General features: G+C 45.6%; 1 protein-coding gene across 4 annotated transcripts in view; it reads right to left on the bottom strand.

Annotated features, from left to right (window-relative positions):
- METTL16 (methyltransferase like 16) overlaps positions 1-16,658 on the bottom strand; it is an 89,693-nt gene that overhangs the window by 35,430 nt on the left and 37,605 nt on the right. For all 4 annotated transcript variants that reach the window (XM_010388486.2, XM_010388490.2, XM_010388489.2 and 1 more), the window contains 2 exons: positions 15,180-15,295; positions 10,518-10,660 (listed from right to left, as the gene is read on the bottom strand). In XM_010388486.2, the coding sequence (XP_010386788.1) occupies positions 10,518-10,660; positions 15,180-15,295 (259 nt within the window). The remainder of the gene's footprint in view (positions 1-10,517; positions 10,661-15,179; positions 15,296-16,658) is intronic.

Here is a 16,658-nt window from a genome sequence, read left to right as displayed (position 1 = left end):
CAGCTGGGATTACAGGCTTGTGCCACTATGCCCAGGTACTTCTTTTTTTTTTTTTTGAGAGGGAGTCTCACTCTGTTGCCCAGGCTGGAGTGCAGTGGCGCTATCTTGTCACACTGCAACCTCCACTTCCCAGGTTCAAGTGGTTCTCCTGCCTAAGCCTCCCAAATAGCTAGGATTATAGGCATGCACCACCATATCTGGCTACTTTTTGTATTTGTATAGAGACGGGGTTTCACCCTGTTGGCCAGGCTGGTCTTGAACTCCTGACCTCAGGTGATCCACCCACCTCGGCCTCCCAAAGTGCTGGGATTACAGGCATGAGCCACTGTGCCTGGCCCACCCAGCTACTTTTTTTTTTTTTTTTCGAGATGGAGTCTTGCTCTGTCGCCCAGGCTGGAGTGCAGTGGCCGGATCTCAGCTCACTGCAAGCTCCGCCTCCCGGGTTCACACCATTCTCCTGCCTCAGCCTCCCGAGTAGCTGGGACTACAGGCGCCCGCCACCTCGCCTGGCTAGTTTTTTTGTATTTTTTTTTTAGTAGAGACGGGGTTTCACCGTGTTAGCCAGGATGGTCTCGATCTCCTGACCTCGTGATCCGCCCGTCTCGGCCTCCCAAAGTGCTGGGATTACAGGCTTGAGCCACCGCGCCTGGCCCACCCAGCTACTTTTTATATTTTTAGTAGAGGCGGGATTTCAACATGATGGCCAGGCTGGTCTTGAACTCCTGACCTCAGGTGATCCATCCACCTCAGCCTCCCAAAGTGTTGGGATTACAGGCGTGAGCCACCGCACCCAGCCTGTTATTCCTTTTTAGACTGCTAGATGAACTCAAAATACATGCTTGTTGATTTTAAGAATTCTCTTCTTTCATCAGCAAAAGCAGAACCAAGCAGTGACTACATTGCATAGTTGGAAATGCCATGTAAGCTGACACAGCCAGCTTATCGTGGCGCAAGCTGCTGGATCCAATCTTTTCTCCCTGAGACCTGAGAGCAGACACCAATCAACAAGGCTGCCATACCAATCCTGAAAGGGATTAAACTAAGCATGATTCCTGAGTTTAAATGATGAAACGCATATAACCTAATTCATTAAAGAAAATAAAGTAAGGCCAGGTACAATGGCTCATGCCTGTAACCCCAAAACTCTAGGAAGTCAAGCTGGGGTGGAATCGCTTGAGTCCAGAAGTTCAAGGCCAGCCTGGGCAATGTGGCAAAACCCCATCTCTACAAAAAACACAAAAATTGGCCAGGCATGGTGTTGTGCACATGTGGTCCTAGCTACTCAGGAGGCTGAGGCAGGAGGACTGCTTAAGCTCAGGAGGTGAAGGCTGCAGTAAGCCGTGATCATGCCACTGTACTCTAGCCTGGGTGACAGAGCAAGACCCTGTCTCAAAAATAAATAATTAATTAAAATAAAACAAAGTAGTCCCTTATCTTTCAGGCTGCTTATCCTTCTTTTTCCTATCTTCTTATGAAGGAAAAATCAAAATAGCAGCATCTACCCCCTGTGGAGCTCACAACTGGGAAGTGTTCCTTCATGTTTTAATTGCAAAAATGCTGCACTACCTAGAGAACAAGCTGGTACACCATCTGTCCCCCAATACTTCTCCATCTCTGGTATCTGTGTAGGAAGTTGAGGGGCACAATTCTCTGTAATGATAACCCAAAACACCTTTATTGAATGACAACCCTACTTTGGGTCCCAATCAAAGATGAAAGCAGAGATCAAAGGTAGCCATTCATAACAGCCTCAACAGATGGCAGTTCAGTAAGAAACAAGAAGTGGTATGTTCTTTGTAACAGTGAAAACAAGAAAAACTCTGAATGCCCAATAATAAAGAATTAATTATGGACTGTTGTTAAGCTCACTAACTACTGACTGACTGACTGAGACAGGGTCTCGCTCTGTTGCCCCGGTTGGAATGCAGTGGTATGATCATAGCTCACTGCCGCCTTGACCTCCTGGACTTAAGTGATCCTCAGGCCTCAGCCTCACGAGTAGCTGGGACTACAGGAACATGCCACCACACCAGGCTGATTTTTTGTAGAGACAGGGTCTTGCTGTGTTGCCCAGGCTGGTCTTGAACTCCTGGCCTGAAGCCATCTACCAGCCTCAGCCTTGCAAAGTGCTGGGATTACAAGCATGAGTTACCACACCCGGACTGTCAAGCTATTTATTTTTTATTTATTTATTTATTTTTAAGACACAGTTTTGCTCTGTTGCCTAGGCTGGAGTACAGTGGCGCAATCTCAGCTCACTGCAACCTTCTGTCTCCCACGTAAGTGATTCTCCTGCCTCAGTCTCCCATGTAGCTGGGATTATAGGCACATGCCATCATGTCCAGTTAATTTTTGTATTTTTAGTAGAGACAGCATTACAGAGTTTCACCGTGTTGGTCGGGTTGGTCTTGAACTCCTGATCTCAGGCAATCCACCCACCTCAGCCTCCTAAAGTGCTGTGATTACAGGCGTGAGCCACCATGCCCAGCATCTTTTTTTTTTTTTTCCAAGATGGAGTCTCAGTTGCCCAGGCTGGAGTGCAGTGGCACAATCTTAGCTCACTGCAAGCTCCGCCTCCCGGGTTCATGCCATTCTCCTGCCTCAGCCTCCCGAGTACCTGGGACTACAGGTACCCGCCACCACGCCTGGCTAATTTTTGGTAAGGCTCATTTTTTTTTTTTTAATGCCAAAGCAGCTTTCTCCATTTTCTAATTTCCTGTAAGTGTGGTTGTATTGTTTAAGAGATAAGAAAATTATAAAAATAATAATGTCATTATCTAACATTTACACTACATGTTGCAGTCTCCTAGAATAGTCAAGAGTTAAAAATCGGCCGGGCACAGTAGACCTGTAATCCCAGCACTTTGGGAGGCCAAGGCGGGTGGATAACCTGATGGCAGGAGTTTGAGACCAGCCTGGCCAACACGCTGAAACCCCAACTCTATTAAAAATACAAAAATTAGGCCGGGCGCAGTGGCTCAAGCCTGTTATCCCAGCACTTTGGGAGGCCGAGACAGGCGGATCACGAGGTCAGGACGTCGAGACCATCCTGGCTAACACAGTGAAACCCCGTCTCTACTAAAAAATACAAAAAACTAGCCGGGCGAGGTGGCGGGCGCCTGTAGCCCCAGCTACTCGGGAGGCTGAGGCAGGAGAATGGCTTAAACCTGGGAGGCGGAGCTTGCAGTGAGCTGAGATCCGGCCACTGCACTCCAGCCTGGGTGACAGAGCGAGACTCCGTCTCAAAAAAAAAAAAAAAAAAAAAAAATACAAAAATTAGTCAGGTGTAGTGGCGTGTGCCTTTAATCCCAGCTACTTGGGAGGCTGAAGCAGGAGAATTGCTTAAACCTAGGAGGCGGAAGTTGCAGTGAGCTAAGATCATGCCACTGCACTCCAGTCTGGGTGACAGAGCAAGACTCTGTCTCAAAAAAAAAAAAAAAAAAAGAGTTTAAAAATCACCCTATTTAATATCCACTATTATTATTAAGTCAAATACGTATTCATTTAATTCTATAACCACTCCATGAGATAGCTACTATCATTCCATTTTACCAATGAGAAATCAAAATTTCAAACCAAAAAATCACATTCAAAAGGCCCAAATTATTATTATTTTTTGAGACGGGCTCTTGCTCTGTCACTCAGGCTGCAGTGCAGTGGAATACACCCAGCTCATGGCAGCCTCAACCTCCCAGGCCCAAGCAATTCTTCCACCTTGGCCTCCTGGGTAGCTGGGACCACAGGCATGTGCAAGCATACCCAGCTAACTTTTTAATGTTTTGTAGAGATGGAGTCTTGCTATGTTGCCCAGGCTGGTCTCAATCTCCTGAGCTCAAGTGATCCTCCTGCCTCAGCCTCCCAAAGTGCTGGGATTACAGGTATGGGCCACTGTGCCCAGCCTAGGCCCAGATTATTAAATTTATTACCCACCCCCAAATATGTGGGTTATATCCAAATCCAAGCAGTATCTGTCATCTGGCAGGGGACACGCTGGTGCTTTGTGGAATACAGATCTCTGGATCCTAAGAAAATCCTAAAATCATTGCCATGAAGGGCATCAGTTATAGAACTGGTAACCAATGACAAGAGAGAATCCAAAACATACAAAATTATGGTGTGGAGAAGAAATTTAAAAAAAAAAAAAAAATTCAGGGCCAGGTGTGGTGACTCACACTTGTAATCCCAGCACTCTGTGAGGCCAAGGCGGGTGGGTCATTTGAGCTCAAGAGTTTGAGACCAGCCTGGGCAACATGGTAAAATTGCGTCTCTACTAAAAATACAAAAATTAGCTGAGTGTGGGGGCACACACTTGAAATCCCAGCAACTCGGGAGGCTGACGTGGGAGAATCACTTGAACTTGGGAGGCAGAGGTTGCAGTGAGACAAGATCACTCCACCTCACTGTAGCCTGGGTGACAGAGCAAGACTCTGTCACACAAACACACACACACACACACACAATTCAGACTATGAGGAGTTTGATAAAGTCTGGTAATTTATCTAGAAGGTCAGATGGGTGAGTCCGTTTTTTTTTTTTTTCCTTTTTTGAGATAGGGTCTCACTCTGTCACTCAAGCTGGGGTGCATTGGTGCAATCTCGGCTTACTGCAGTCTCGACCTCCTGGGCTCAAGCAATCCTCCTACCTCAGCCTCCCGAGTAGCTGGGAAGACAGGCATGTGCCACCATACCCAGCTAATTTTTGTATTATTTGTAGAGAAGGGGTCTCATCACGTGGCCCAGGCTGGTCTTGAACTCCTGGGCTCAAGTGATCCACCAACCTAGCCTCCCAAAGTGTTAGTACACAGGCGTGAGCCACTGTGCCCGGCCTGGGTGAGTCACTTCAGAGAAGAAAAAGCTATTAAGTAAAGCTCAAGCCACAGGCACAGAACGCCACAGTAAGGGTGACAAGCACTTGTAAATCTTCATCAACAATGGAAAGGCTCTTCAGAGTCCAACTGTAGCTTACAGCTGCAGAGACTGTGGGGGCGGCGGAAAGACTACTGGACTAGAACGAGGGTATCTGAGCTCAAAGTTTCAAGTCTGTAAACCAAGAGGCTGGATAACTTTACCTCTCAAGGTCTTTCCAGCTGCAAAATTCCTTAAGATAGAAAACAAAACTGTAACTGCTGCTGAGCATGACAGAGGTGATACATGAACCTCCCAGGGGAGACGAGGCGTCATAAGCGCCATCCTGAGGTCAGTCCAACACATTTAACTTATTTCACCCCATAATGTTGCAAATTCTGCTTAGTTCCTGTATTTCTTCAGGGACAAAGAAAAAAACATTCTAGAGGCATAAGAAACAGATGGTAGGGTTAAGGTACTTGTTTATAATCTCTTATTTTTTAGAGCTTCAAAATACACAATTTTCACAGCATTCCGATATGTGAGTCACACAGTTGTATAAACATTATGATGTCAACTATAAAAATATGCATGGGGGCCGGGCACAGTGGTTCACGCCTTTAATCCCAGCACTTTGGGAGGCCAAGGCAGGTGGATCACCTGAGGTCAGGAGTTCAAGACCAGCCTGACCAACATGGAGAAATCCTGTCTCTACTAAAAATACAAAATTAGCTGGGTGTGGTGGTGCACGCCTGTAATCCCAGCTACTCTGGAGGCTGAGGCAGGAGAATCGCTTGAATACAGGAGGCAGAGGTTGTAGTGAGCTGAGATCACACCATTGCACTCCAGCCTGGGCAACAAGAGCAAAACTCTATCTCAAAAACCATCGATAGATATATATACATATGCATGGGGACACGAACTGGGTAATCATGGTAGGATGTGATTGAAAACAATACTTGCAAGCAATACCCTTTCACAAAACACTCTTCTATTTTCTTTTCAATAAAAATAACTTCATTTCTTCCTTTCTTTCATCTAAACTTTCAAACTGCCTGAGTCCTCACAGAGAAGACAGTTGCACCTTGTTTTAAATAAATTCTAACAGGGTTTATTTCCCATATATGATACAAAGCACAAGATGGCCAGCTCTCCAGAGCTGTGATGGGCTCTTGCATTTTATCCTTCCTAGCAAATTTACACCCTTGATTCAATTCGCAGGCTGCCACAGCACCAGGGATAAGCAGACTAGGAACATACCAAGTCCATTTCTGCCCCTTAAAATGGTGTTCTGTTCAAATATATTTTTGTAGTTCAAATGGGACTTTGGAAATAACAGAAACTTATTGTTTAAAAGCCTCCTGAGAACAACCCCAATATTATTGTAGCCTAGAAGAGCCACCTACAGTTCCCCATTTTCCTGGCTGGCTCCAGTTCCCTCAAAAGCCATAATGAGGGCTGGGCGTGGTGGCTCACGCCTGCAATCCCAGCACTTTGGGAGGCTGAGGCGGGTGGATCACCTGAGGTCAGGAGTTCGAGACCAGCCTGACCAATATGGAGAAACCCCATCTCTACTAAAAATACAAAATTAGCCTGGCGTGGTGGTGCATGCCTGTAATCCCAGCTACTTGGGAGGCTGAGGCAGGAGAATTGCTTGAACCTGGGAGGCGGAAGTTGCAGTGAGCCAAGATCATACCATTGCACTCCAGCCTGGGCAACAAGAGTGAAACTCAGTCTCAATTTTTTAAAAAAGCCATAATGAAATGGTCACGTGGCTCGGTTACCTCTTTTCTGTGAATTTCAGTGCTCTTACCTTCTTTATTTTACTTTCTCAGACTTTTCTCAATGCTCAGTATAATTTTAGTCTCTTTCTTCTTCAAGATAGTCTAATGTGTCTAAGTAAGTCAATCTAGACTGGGTGCAGTGGCTCACATCTGTAATCCCAGCACATTGGGAGGCCGAGACAGGAGAATCACTTGAAGTCAAGACTTCGAGACCGGCCTGGCCAACATAGTGAAACCCCAACTCTACTAAAAAAGTATAAAAACTTAGCCAGGGGCCGGGCGCGGTGGCTCAAGCCTGTAATCCCAGCACTTTGGGAGGCCGAGACGGGCGGATCACGAGGTCAGGAGATCGAGACCATCCTGGCTAACACGGTGAAACCCCGTCTCTACTAAAAATACAAAAACTAGCCGGGCGAGGTGGCGGGCGCCTGTAGTCCCAGCTACTCGGGAGGCTGAGGCAGGAGAATGGCGTGAACCCGGGAGGCGGAGCTTGCAGTGAGCTGAGATCTGGCCACTGCACTCCAGTCCGGGCGACAGAGCGAGACTCCGCCTCAAAAAAAAAAAAAAAAAAAACTTAGCCAGGCATGGCGGCACATGCCTGTAGCCCCAGCTACTCAGGAAGCTGAGGCATGAGAATCATTTGAACCTGGGAAGCGGAGAGAAGTTGCAGTGAGCCAAGATCACCCTACTGCACTCCAGCCTGGGTGACAGAGTGAGACTCTGTCTCAAAGAAAAAAAAAAAAAAATCAGGATATTTGATGATTTTGGAATTAGTCTTTAATAAAATAAGCAGCTTTCTACCTTTGGGAGATAGGAAAGATTTATAGAATAAGAATAAACAAAGATTGAAAAGGTAGTAGCTCCTATAGCCTGCAAAGACCCTGTTTCTGAGGATATTTTCATTTTTGAGGATGTTCTCCTGTCTTTTTTTTTTTTTTTTCAGATGGAGTCTCACTCTGTCACCCAGGCTGGAGTGCGGTGGTGCAGTCTTGGTTCACTGCAACCTCTGCCTCCCAGGTTCAAGCAGTTCTCCTGCGTCAGCCTCCCGAGTAGCTGGAATTACAGGTGCCTGCCACCAGGCCCGGCTAATTTTTTGTATTTGTTACTAGAGACAGGTTTCACCATGTTGGCTGGTCTCCAACTCCTGACCTCAGGTGATCCACCCGCTTAGGTCTCCCAGAGTGCTGGGATTACAGGCGTGAGCCACCGTGCCTAGCCTTCTCATGTCTTTAAGTGATTTTGTTTCCTATAATCATCTATACTACATAGACAGAAAAAAGGACAATACCATATAGGAAAAAAAAATCTTCCCTATCCAGGAATTCCACTTCTAGGTCTACATCCAAAGAATTGAGAGCAGGGTCTCCAGGAGATATTTATATACCCACATTCATATAGCATTATTCACAATAGCCAAAGGATAGAAGCAACTAAGTATTCTCCATCAGCAGATGAATGGAGAAACAAAACGTGGTACACATGGACAATGGAATTTTAACATTATAAGCCTTAAAAAGGAAGAAAATTCAGAAATATGCTGCATCATGGATGAACCTTGAAAACATGACGAAAAGTGAAAAAAGCCAGTCATAAAAGGACAAATACCGTATGATTCCATTTGTACGAGGTACCTAGAGTAGTCAAGTTCGTAGAGACAGACAGCAGAATGATGGTTGCCAGGGGGCTCAGGGAAGGAGAAAATGAGGAGTTATTTAAGCAGCACAGAGTTATGGTTACACAAAATGAAGAGTTCTGGAGACTGCTTGCACAACAATGGGAATGTACTTAACATTACTAAACTATACTCTAAAATTTTAGATGGCGATACGGTTTGGATTTCTGTCCCCGTCCAAATATCATATCAAACTGTAATCTCTAGTGTTGGCGAGGGGGCCTGCTGGGAGGTGACTGGATCCTGAGGGCAGATTTCCCCTTGCCGTTCTGGTGATAGTGAGATCTCACTAAATCTGGTTGTTTAGGTGTGTAGCACCATGCCACCCCCCGTCTCTCTTCCTCTTCCTCCTCTGGCCATGTAATGATGTACCTGCTTCCCCTTCACCTTCTGCCATGATTGTACGTTTTCTGAGGCTTCCCCAGCGATGCTGTCTGTATAGCCTGTGGAACCATGAACCAATTAAACCTCTTTTCTTTACAAATTACTCAGTCTCAGGTATTTCTCTTTTTTTTTTTTTTTTTTTTTTTTTTGAGGCGGAGTCTCGCTCTGTCGCCCAGGCTGGAGTGCAGTGGCGCGATCTCGGCTCACTGCAAGCTCCGCCTCCCGGGTTTACGCCATTCTCCTGCCTCAGCCTCCTGAGTAGCTGGGACTACAGGCGCCCGCCACCGCGCCCGGCTAATTTTTTTTTTTTTTGTATTTTTAGTAGAGACGGGGTTTCACCATGGTCTCGATCTCCTGACCTTGTGATCCGCCCACCTCGGCCTCCCAAAGTGCTGGGATTACAGGCGTGAGCCATCGTGCCCGGCCTCAGGTATTTCTTTATAGCAGTGTGAGAATGGACTAATACAGACGGTAAATTTTATGTTATGTGCATTTAACACAATAATAATAATAAATAAAATCTTCCCTATGTCCTGAAGCTAAATCCTAGGGTTGAAAGCTCTTCTAGTTTTTGAACTACCACATTATCCATCATTTCAACAACATGTGGCAGGGTGAGAAGTCAAGCGAGACAAATAGCTCTTTTTGAGTACCTTATGTTGCTTAATGACAGGTGTACTGTCCAAAATAATTAGCTTTCAAAAGGAATGGCCTTAACCCTCCTCTGCAACTGGTGAGTGATCTCAGTTTCCCTTCATTAAGTTCTTGACAGCTCAATGTCCTCACATCTGTCACTGTTTGGGAGACTGATTCCGAGAACCTAACTTGCTGAAAGGACTGGGCAACACATTTATTCTGGTTCATGGGACAGAACTGAACCCATCTGTTTTCTAATCAAAAGCCGCATTTGAATCAGTTTTGTTCCACCACAGGACCATCCTAATGGGAGCAATACAATCATATGGTATTTTCCTCTTTCCTATCTATGTAATATACATGATTACAGTAAACACTAATCAATTAAAGGCATAGAACATCCTCAGAAACAGGGTCTTCACAGATTGTAGGAGCCACTACCTTTGCAATCTTTATTTTTATTTTTATTTTTGGAGAAGGAATCTCACGCTCTCGCCCAGGCTGGAGAGCAGTGGTGCAATCTTGGCTCACTGCAACCTCTGCCTCCCAGGTTCAAGTGATTCTCCTGCCTCAGCCTCCCAAGTAGCTGGGACAATAGGCACTTGCCACCACACCCAACTCATTTTTATATTTTTAGTAGAGATGGGGTTTCACCATATTGGCTAGGCTGGTCTTGAACTCCTAACCTCCTGATCCGCCCGTCTCAGCCTCCCAAAGTGCTAGGATTATAGGCGTGAGCCACCGCGCCCAGCCTGCAATCTTTATCTGCTTGTTCTTCTGACCACTAGGATTACTTTTCCTCTGAGCGACATAGTTTGTTTTAGAACGACATAGGGGAGGCTGGGCATGGTGGCTCATGCCTATAATCCCAGCACTTTGGGAGGTCGAGGCAGGCGGATCACCTGAGGCTAGGAGTTCCAGACCAGCCTGGCCAACATGGTGAAAACCCCCCGTCTCCACTAGAAATACAAAAATTACAGGTGGCAGGTGCCTGTAATCCCAGCTACTTGGAGGCTGAGGCATAAGAAAAGCTTGAACCCCGGAGGCAGAGGCTGCAGTGAGCTGAGATTGCACCACTGCACTCCAGCCTGGGCAACAAGAGCAAGACTCCGTCCCCCCACCACAAAAAAGAGAACTACATAGTGGGTAAATATTCTTATGTTGTAAAAATGGACTCTGTTGTAAAAACAGACTTACCTTAATCTTTTTTTAAGTTGTAGACTGTCATGGATGATCCTTTTAACAAACTCTAATTCACCTCCTTCTGCCATGATCTCTGTGATGCCTCCTGTATTAACAGAACTAGGTGGAGGTCTTCGAGGATTTCGTGAGTTTACTCCCTGAACAACAACGACAAAAAAACACTGGTGAAAAATCTGTACACCCAAGAACCGAGTCTGAATGTAATCTGTCTCTAAGTTAGAATGTTTAGATGCAATTTTACTTTCCAAATAGTATGCTAGATTTGGATTTTAAAATCACATAGCCAATAAAATATTTTATTTATTTATTTTTTGAGACAGAGTCTCCCTCTTTCACCCAGGCTGGAGTGCAGTGGCTGGATCTCAGCTCACTGCAAGCTCCGCCTCCTGGGTTCAGCCATTCTCCTGCCTCAGCCTGGCGAGCAGCTGGGACTACAGGCGCCCGCCACCATGCCCGGCTAATTTTTTGCATTTTTAGTAGAGATGGGGTTTCACCGCGTGAGCCAGGATGGTCTCAATCTCCTGACCTCATGATCTGCCTGCCTCGGCCTCCCAAAGTGCTGGGATTACAGGCGTGAGCCACCATGCCTGGCCTAAAATATTTTATTTTAAACAGCTACTTCATGCAACTATTTATTCCCAGGTCTTTTACTTTCCATTTTTGTGATTAAACATAAAAATTGTTTACCTTTTTATATAGCCCAATCTGTCACTTTTTCTTTATGCTTTCTTTTTCATGTACAGAAAATCCACCCAGAGATTAGATAAATATTTACTTATGTTTTTTCCTAGCATTTTCATGGTTTTGCTTTTCACATTTAAATATTTAATCCACCCTTACCTCATACCATATGAAAAGTTAACTCAAAATTCATCAAAGACCTAAAAGTAAAAAATAAAACTATAAAACTCTTTAGAAGAAAACATAAGAGTGAATTTTCATGACCTTGGAATAGGCAATGGTTTCTGAAACTTACAACAAAAGCATAAGCAACAAAAGAGAACAGATAAATTGGACTTCATCCGAATTAAAAACTTCTGAGCTGCAAAGGGCACCATCAAGAAAGGGAGAAGATTGGCCGGGGACGGTGGCTCAAGTCTATAATCCCAGCACTTTGGGAGGCCGAGACGGGCGGATCACGAGGTCAGGAGAGCAAGACTATCCTGGCTAACACGGTGAAACCCTGTCTCTACTAAAAAATACAAAAAAACTAGCTGGGTGAGGTGGCAGGTGCCTGTAGTCCCAGCTACTCGGGAGGCTGAGGCAGGAGAATGGCGTAACCCTGGGAGACGGAGCTTGCAGTGAGCTGAGATCTGGCCACTGCATTCCAGCCTGGGCGACAGAGCAAGACTCGGTCTCAAAAAAAAAAAAAAAAATGAAAGTGAGAAGACAACCCACAGGAAGGGAATGTTTGCAAATCACTGTCTAATAAGGAACTTGTTTTTAGGATATATAAAGAATGCTTACAACTTAATAATAAAAAGAAAAATAAACCAACTTAAAAATGAGCAGAGAATATGAATAAGCATTTCTCCAAAGAAGATATGCAAATGGCCAATAACCACGTGAAAAGATGCTCAACATCATCAGTTATCCGGGAAATCCTAATCAAAACTACAATGAGTTATCACTTTATACCCACTAGGATGGCTATGATCAAAAAGACAGATCAGGCCGGGCGCGGTGGCTCACGCCTGTAATCCCAGCACTTAGGGAGGCTGAGGCGGGCAGATCACGAGATCAGGAGATCGAGACCATCCTGGCTAACACAGTGAAACCCTGTCTCAACTAAAAAAAAATACAAAAAATTAGCCAGGAGTGGTGGCTCATGCCTGTAGTCCCAGCTACTGGGGAGGCTGAGGCAGGAGAATCGCTTGAACCCAGGAGGCAGAGGTGGCAGTGACCTGAGATTGCGGTACTGCACTCCAGCCTGGGTGACAGAGCAAGACTCTGTCTCAAAAAAAAAAAAAACAAAAACAAACAAACAAACAAACAAAAACCCCGACAGATCAGGCTGGGGATGGTGGCTTATGCCTGTAATCCTAGCACTTGGGGAGGCCAAGGTGGGCAGATCACTTGAGGTCAGGATTTCGAGACCAGCCTGGCCAACATGGTAAAACTCTGTCTCTAATAAAAATGCAAAAAAAATTAGCCGAGTGCAGTGGTGTCCGCCAGGAGTCCCAGCAACTCAGGAGGCTGAGGTACGAGAATCACTTCAACCTGGGAGGTGGAGGTTGCCGTGAGTGGAGATCACATCACTGCACTCCAGCCTGGGCAACAGAGCAACACTCCATCCTCCCCGCCCCTCCCCCCCTCAAAAAAAGGACAAATAAGAAGTGTTGACCGGGTGCGGTGGCTCACACCTGTAATCCCAGCACTTTGGGAGGCCAAGGTGGGTAGATCACTTGAGGTCAGGAGTTTGAGACCAGCCCGGCCAATATGGTGAAACCCCGTCTCTACTAAAAATACAAAAATTAGCCAGGTATGGTGGTGCCTGCTTGTGATCCCTGCTATTCTGGAGGCTGAGGCAGGAAAATTGCTTGAACCTGGGAGAAGGAGGTTGCAGTGAGCCGACATGGCGCCACTACACTCCAGCCTGGGTAACAAGAGTGAGACTCTGTCACAAAAAAAAAAAAAAAAAAAAAAAAAAAAAAAAGCAAGCCATGTAGCAGTAAAAACATTGATTTCCTAAGCCAAGAAGTTCAGTCCAGGAGTGGACTATGACCCAAGTTGGTCAAATGAGAAGAAAATCAAATGTTCAATGGTTCAGGGAAGAAAAGAGCTCTCTCCACACCCTCCCACCCTCTAAATATTGAGGTACCACAAGTAAACCAGCTTATGAACAAAAACAACCATGGAACAAGTCACAGCCAAGAGAAAAACAGAGCTCTTAATACTGTGAACACCTTAATCAAATCATTATGAAATCCCAACTACTGCTGGGTTTCTCAAATACGTCAGCCAATACACTTCCTTTGTCGTTAAGTCAACCTAAATTGGGTTTTTAGGTACAGTCCTTCCTCAGATAAATAGATGAGGCCGGGCGCGGTGGCTCAAGCCTGTAATCCCAGCACTTTGGGAGGCCAAGGCGGGCGGATCACGAGGTCAGGAGATGGAGACCATCCTGGCTAACACGGTGAAACCCCGTCTCTACTAAAAAAAAAAAAAAAAAACTAGCCCGGCGAGGTGGCGGGCGCCTGTAGTCCCAGCTACTCCGGAGGCGGAGGCAGGAGAATGGCGTAAACCCGGAAGGCGGAGCTTGCAGTGAGCTGAGATCCGGCCACTGCACTCCAGCCCGGGCGACAGAGCGAGACTCCGTCTCAAAAAATAATAATAATAATAATAATTCCTAGATTAATTATAATACCTAATACAATGTGAATGCTATGTAAAAATAGTGATACTGTAGTTTTGTATTATTTTTCATTGTTACATTGTTATTTTTTATTGTTTTCTTGTTTTCCCCAAATATTTTTTTTTGAGACAGGGTCTTGCTCTGTTACCCAGGCTGGAGTGCAGTGACACGATCCTGGCTCAATGCAACCTGCACCTCCTGGGCTCAAGCCATCCTCCCACCTGAGCCTCCCAAGTAGCTGGGTCTACAGGCACACGCCACAGCATCTGGCTAATTCTTTCTATAGTTTTTGTAGAGACAATGTTTCACCACGTTGCCCAGGCTGGTTTTGAACTCCTGAGCTCAAGCCATCCGTCCGCCTCAGCCTCCCAGAGTGCTGAGATTACAAGTGTGAGGCACCATGCAAGCCTCCCAACTCTTTCAATGCGTGGTTGGCTGAATCCACAGATGTGGATCCCACAGATGTAAGGCCTATAGACACAGAGAGCCGAAAGTACCTCAAACCAAAAGCACCCTAACTGACACAGCTTTCAAAAGCCAGGCACTGTAGCACGCGCCTATGGTCTCAGCTACTAGGGGAGCTGACGGGAGGGGGACTGCTTGAGTCCAGATGTTCAAGACCAGCTTGAGCAACACAGTGAGTCCTCATCTCAAATATATTAATTAAAAAAATAGTAAGTTAATTTTTTAAAGTTTTCTTTAAAAAATAGTAAGTTAATGTTTTTTTTTTCTTTTTTTTTTTGAGACAAAGTCTCGCTCTGTCGCCCAGGCAGTGCAGTGGCCGGATCTCAGCTCACTGCAAGCTCCGCCTTCCGGGTTTACGCCATTCTCCTGCCTCAGCCTCCCGAGTAGCTGGGACTACAGGCGCCCACCACCATACCTGGCTAGTTTTTTGTATTTTTTTAGTAGAGACGGGGTTTCACCGTGTTAGCCAGGATGGGCTCAATCTCCTGACCTCATGATCTGCCCGTCTCGGCCTCTCAAAGTGCTGAGATTACAGGCTTGAGCCACCGTGCCTGGCCGTAAGTTAATTTTTAAAGTTTTCATTGCAACCTCTGCCTCCCGGCTTCAAGCGATTCTCCTGCCTCAGCCTTCCCAGTAGTTGGGATTACAGGTGTGGGCCACGACGCCTAATTTTTTGTATCTTTAGTAGAGAAGGGGTTTCACCACGTTGGCCAGGCTGGTCTCAAACTCCTGACTTCATGATCTGCCCACCTTGGCCTCCCAAAGTGCAGGGATTACAGGCATGAGCTACTGTGCCCAGCCTATATTCAATTATTTTAAAGCAGAAAACATTTTACCTTGGCTTCCAATTGATTGGCAAAAAAGGGAGGGTTGCACATGCAAAAGTCATAGATTATCTCAGATTCTTCTTTAAGGGCATCCATCAGGAGTGTCTTCTGTGGCACTTTCACCACTAGGAGGAAAAACAGGACTGTGAGCTAATTACTGTTGCAGTGGTTTTAAAGTATAATCATGCACTGCATAATGATGCTTTGGTAACAATGGACTGCATATATGAAGGTGGTCCCGTAAGATTGTAACACCACATTTTTACTGTACCTTTTCTATGTTTAATATGCTTAGATACACAAATACTTACCATTGTGTTAAAACTGCCTTCCGTATTCAATACAGTAACATACTGTTCAGGTTACAGCATAGGAGCCACAGGCCTAGGTGTGCATGAGCACACACTACGATGAAATCACCTAACAATGCATTTCTCAGAATATATCCCTGCTGTTAAGTAATGCTTGACTGTATGTCCTCAAACTCTTTGACGTTACTCCCTTCAGGAGATGGAGTTTAATTTCCTTCCCCTAGAGTATCGGCTGCATTTTAAGGATACTCAAATAGCTTCATGGAGAGATCCACATGGCTATGAACTAGGGTTTCCTTCCAAGAGTCGTGCGAGTGAGCCGCGAGTAAGCCATCTCGGAAGCAAATCTCTACCACCCATAAATCCTTCAGATACTGTAGCTCTAGCCAACAACTTGGCTGCAAATGCATGAAAGTGTCTCAACTAGAACCACTCGACTAAGCTATGCCAGAATGTATGACCCATAAGAACAATGAGATAAATGTGTCTTGTTTGAAAGTTGCTAGGGCCAAATGCGATGGTTCACGCCTGTAATCCCAGTGCTTTGGGAGGCCAAGGCGGGAGAACTGCTTGAGACCAAGAGTTCCAGATTAGCCTGGGCAACATAGCAAGAACCTATCTCTACAAAAATTTTTAAAATAAAAAATTATCTGACCGTGGTGGTATGAGCCTGTAATTCTAGCTATCTGGGAAGCTAATGTGAGAGACTGCTTGAGCCCAGGAGGCTTGAGCCATGATCACGCCACTGCACTCCAGCCTGGATGACAGAGTGAGACCCTGTCTCTAATAAAAAAAAAAAAAAAAATTTTTAAGGCTCCTAGGGCCGGGATTGTTATATTATTACAATAACAATGTAACAATGAGGTGGCTCATGCCTGTAATCCCAACACTTCGGAAGCCGAGGCAAGTGGATCACTTGAGGTCAGGAGTTCAAGACCTACCTGGCCAACATGGTGAAACCCTGTCTCTACAAAAAAAATCACAAAAATTAGACGGGTGTGGTGGTGGGCACCTATAATCCCAGCTACTCAGGAGGCTCAGGCAGGAGAATCGCTTGAACCTGGGAGACAGAGGTTGCAGTAAGCCGAGACTGTGCCACTGCACTCCAGCCTGGGTGACACAGCAAGAGTCCGTCTCAAAAAATAAAAAATAAATAAAAGTAAATAGGCTCCTAGAT

The sequence above is a fragment of the Rhinopithecus roxellana genome, chromosome 19, assembly GCF_007565055.1.
Source record: "Rhinopithecus roxellana isolate Shanxi Qingling chromosome 19, ASM756505v1, whole genome shotgun sequence".
Classification (NCBI taxonomy): Eukaryota; Metazoa; Chordata; class Mammalia; order Primates; family Cercopithecidae; genus Rhinopithecus; species Rhinopithecus roxellana.
Note: the sequence above shows the minus strand (reverse complement) of the source record. Positions and strands in the feature narration are given on the sequence as shown.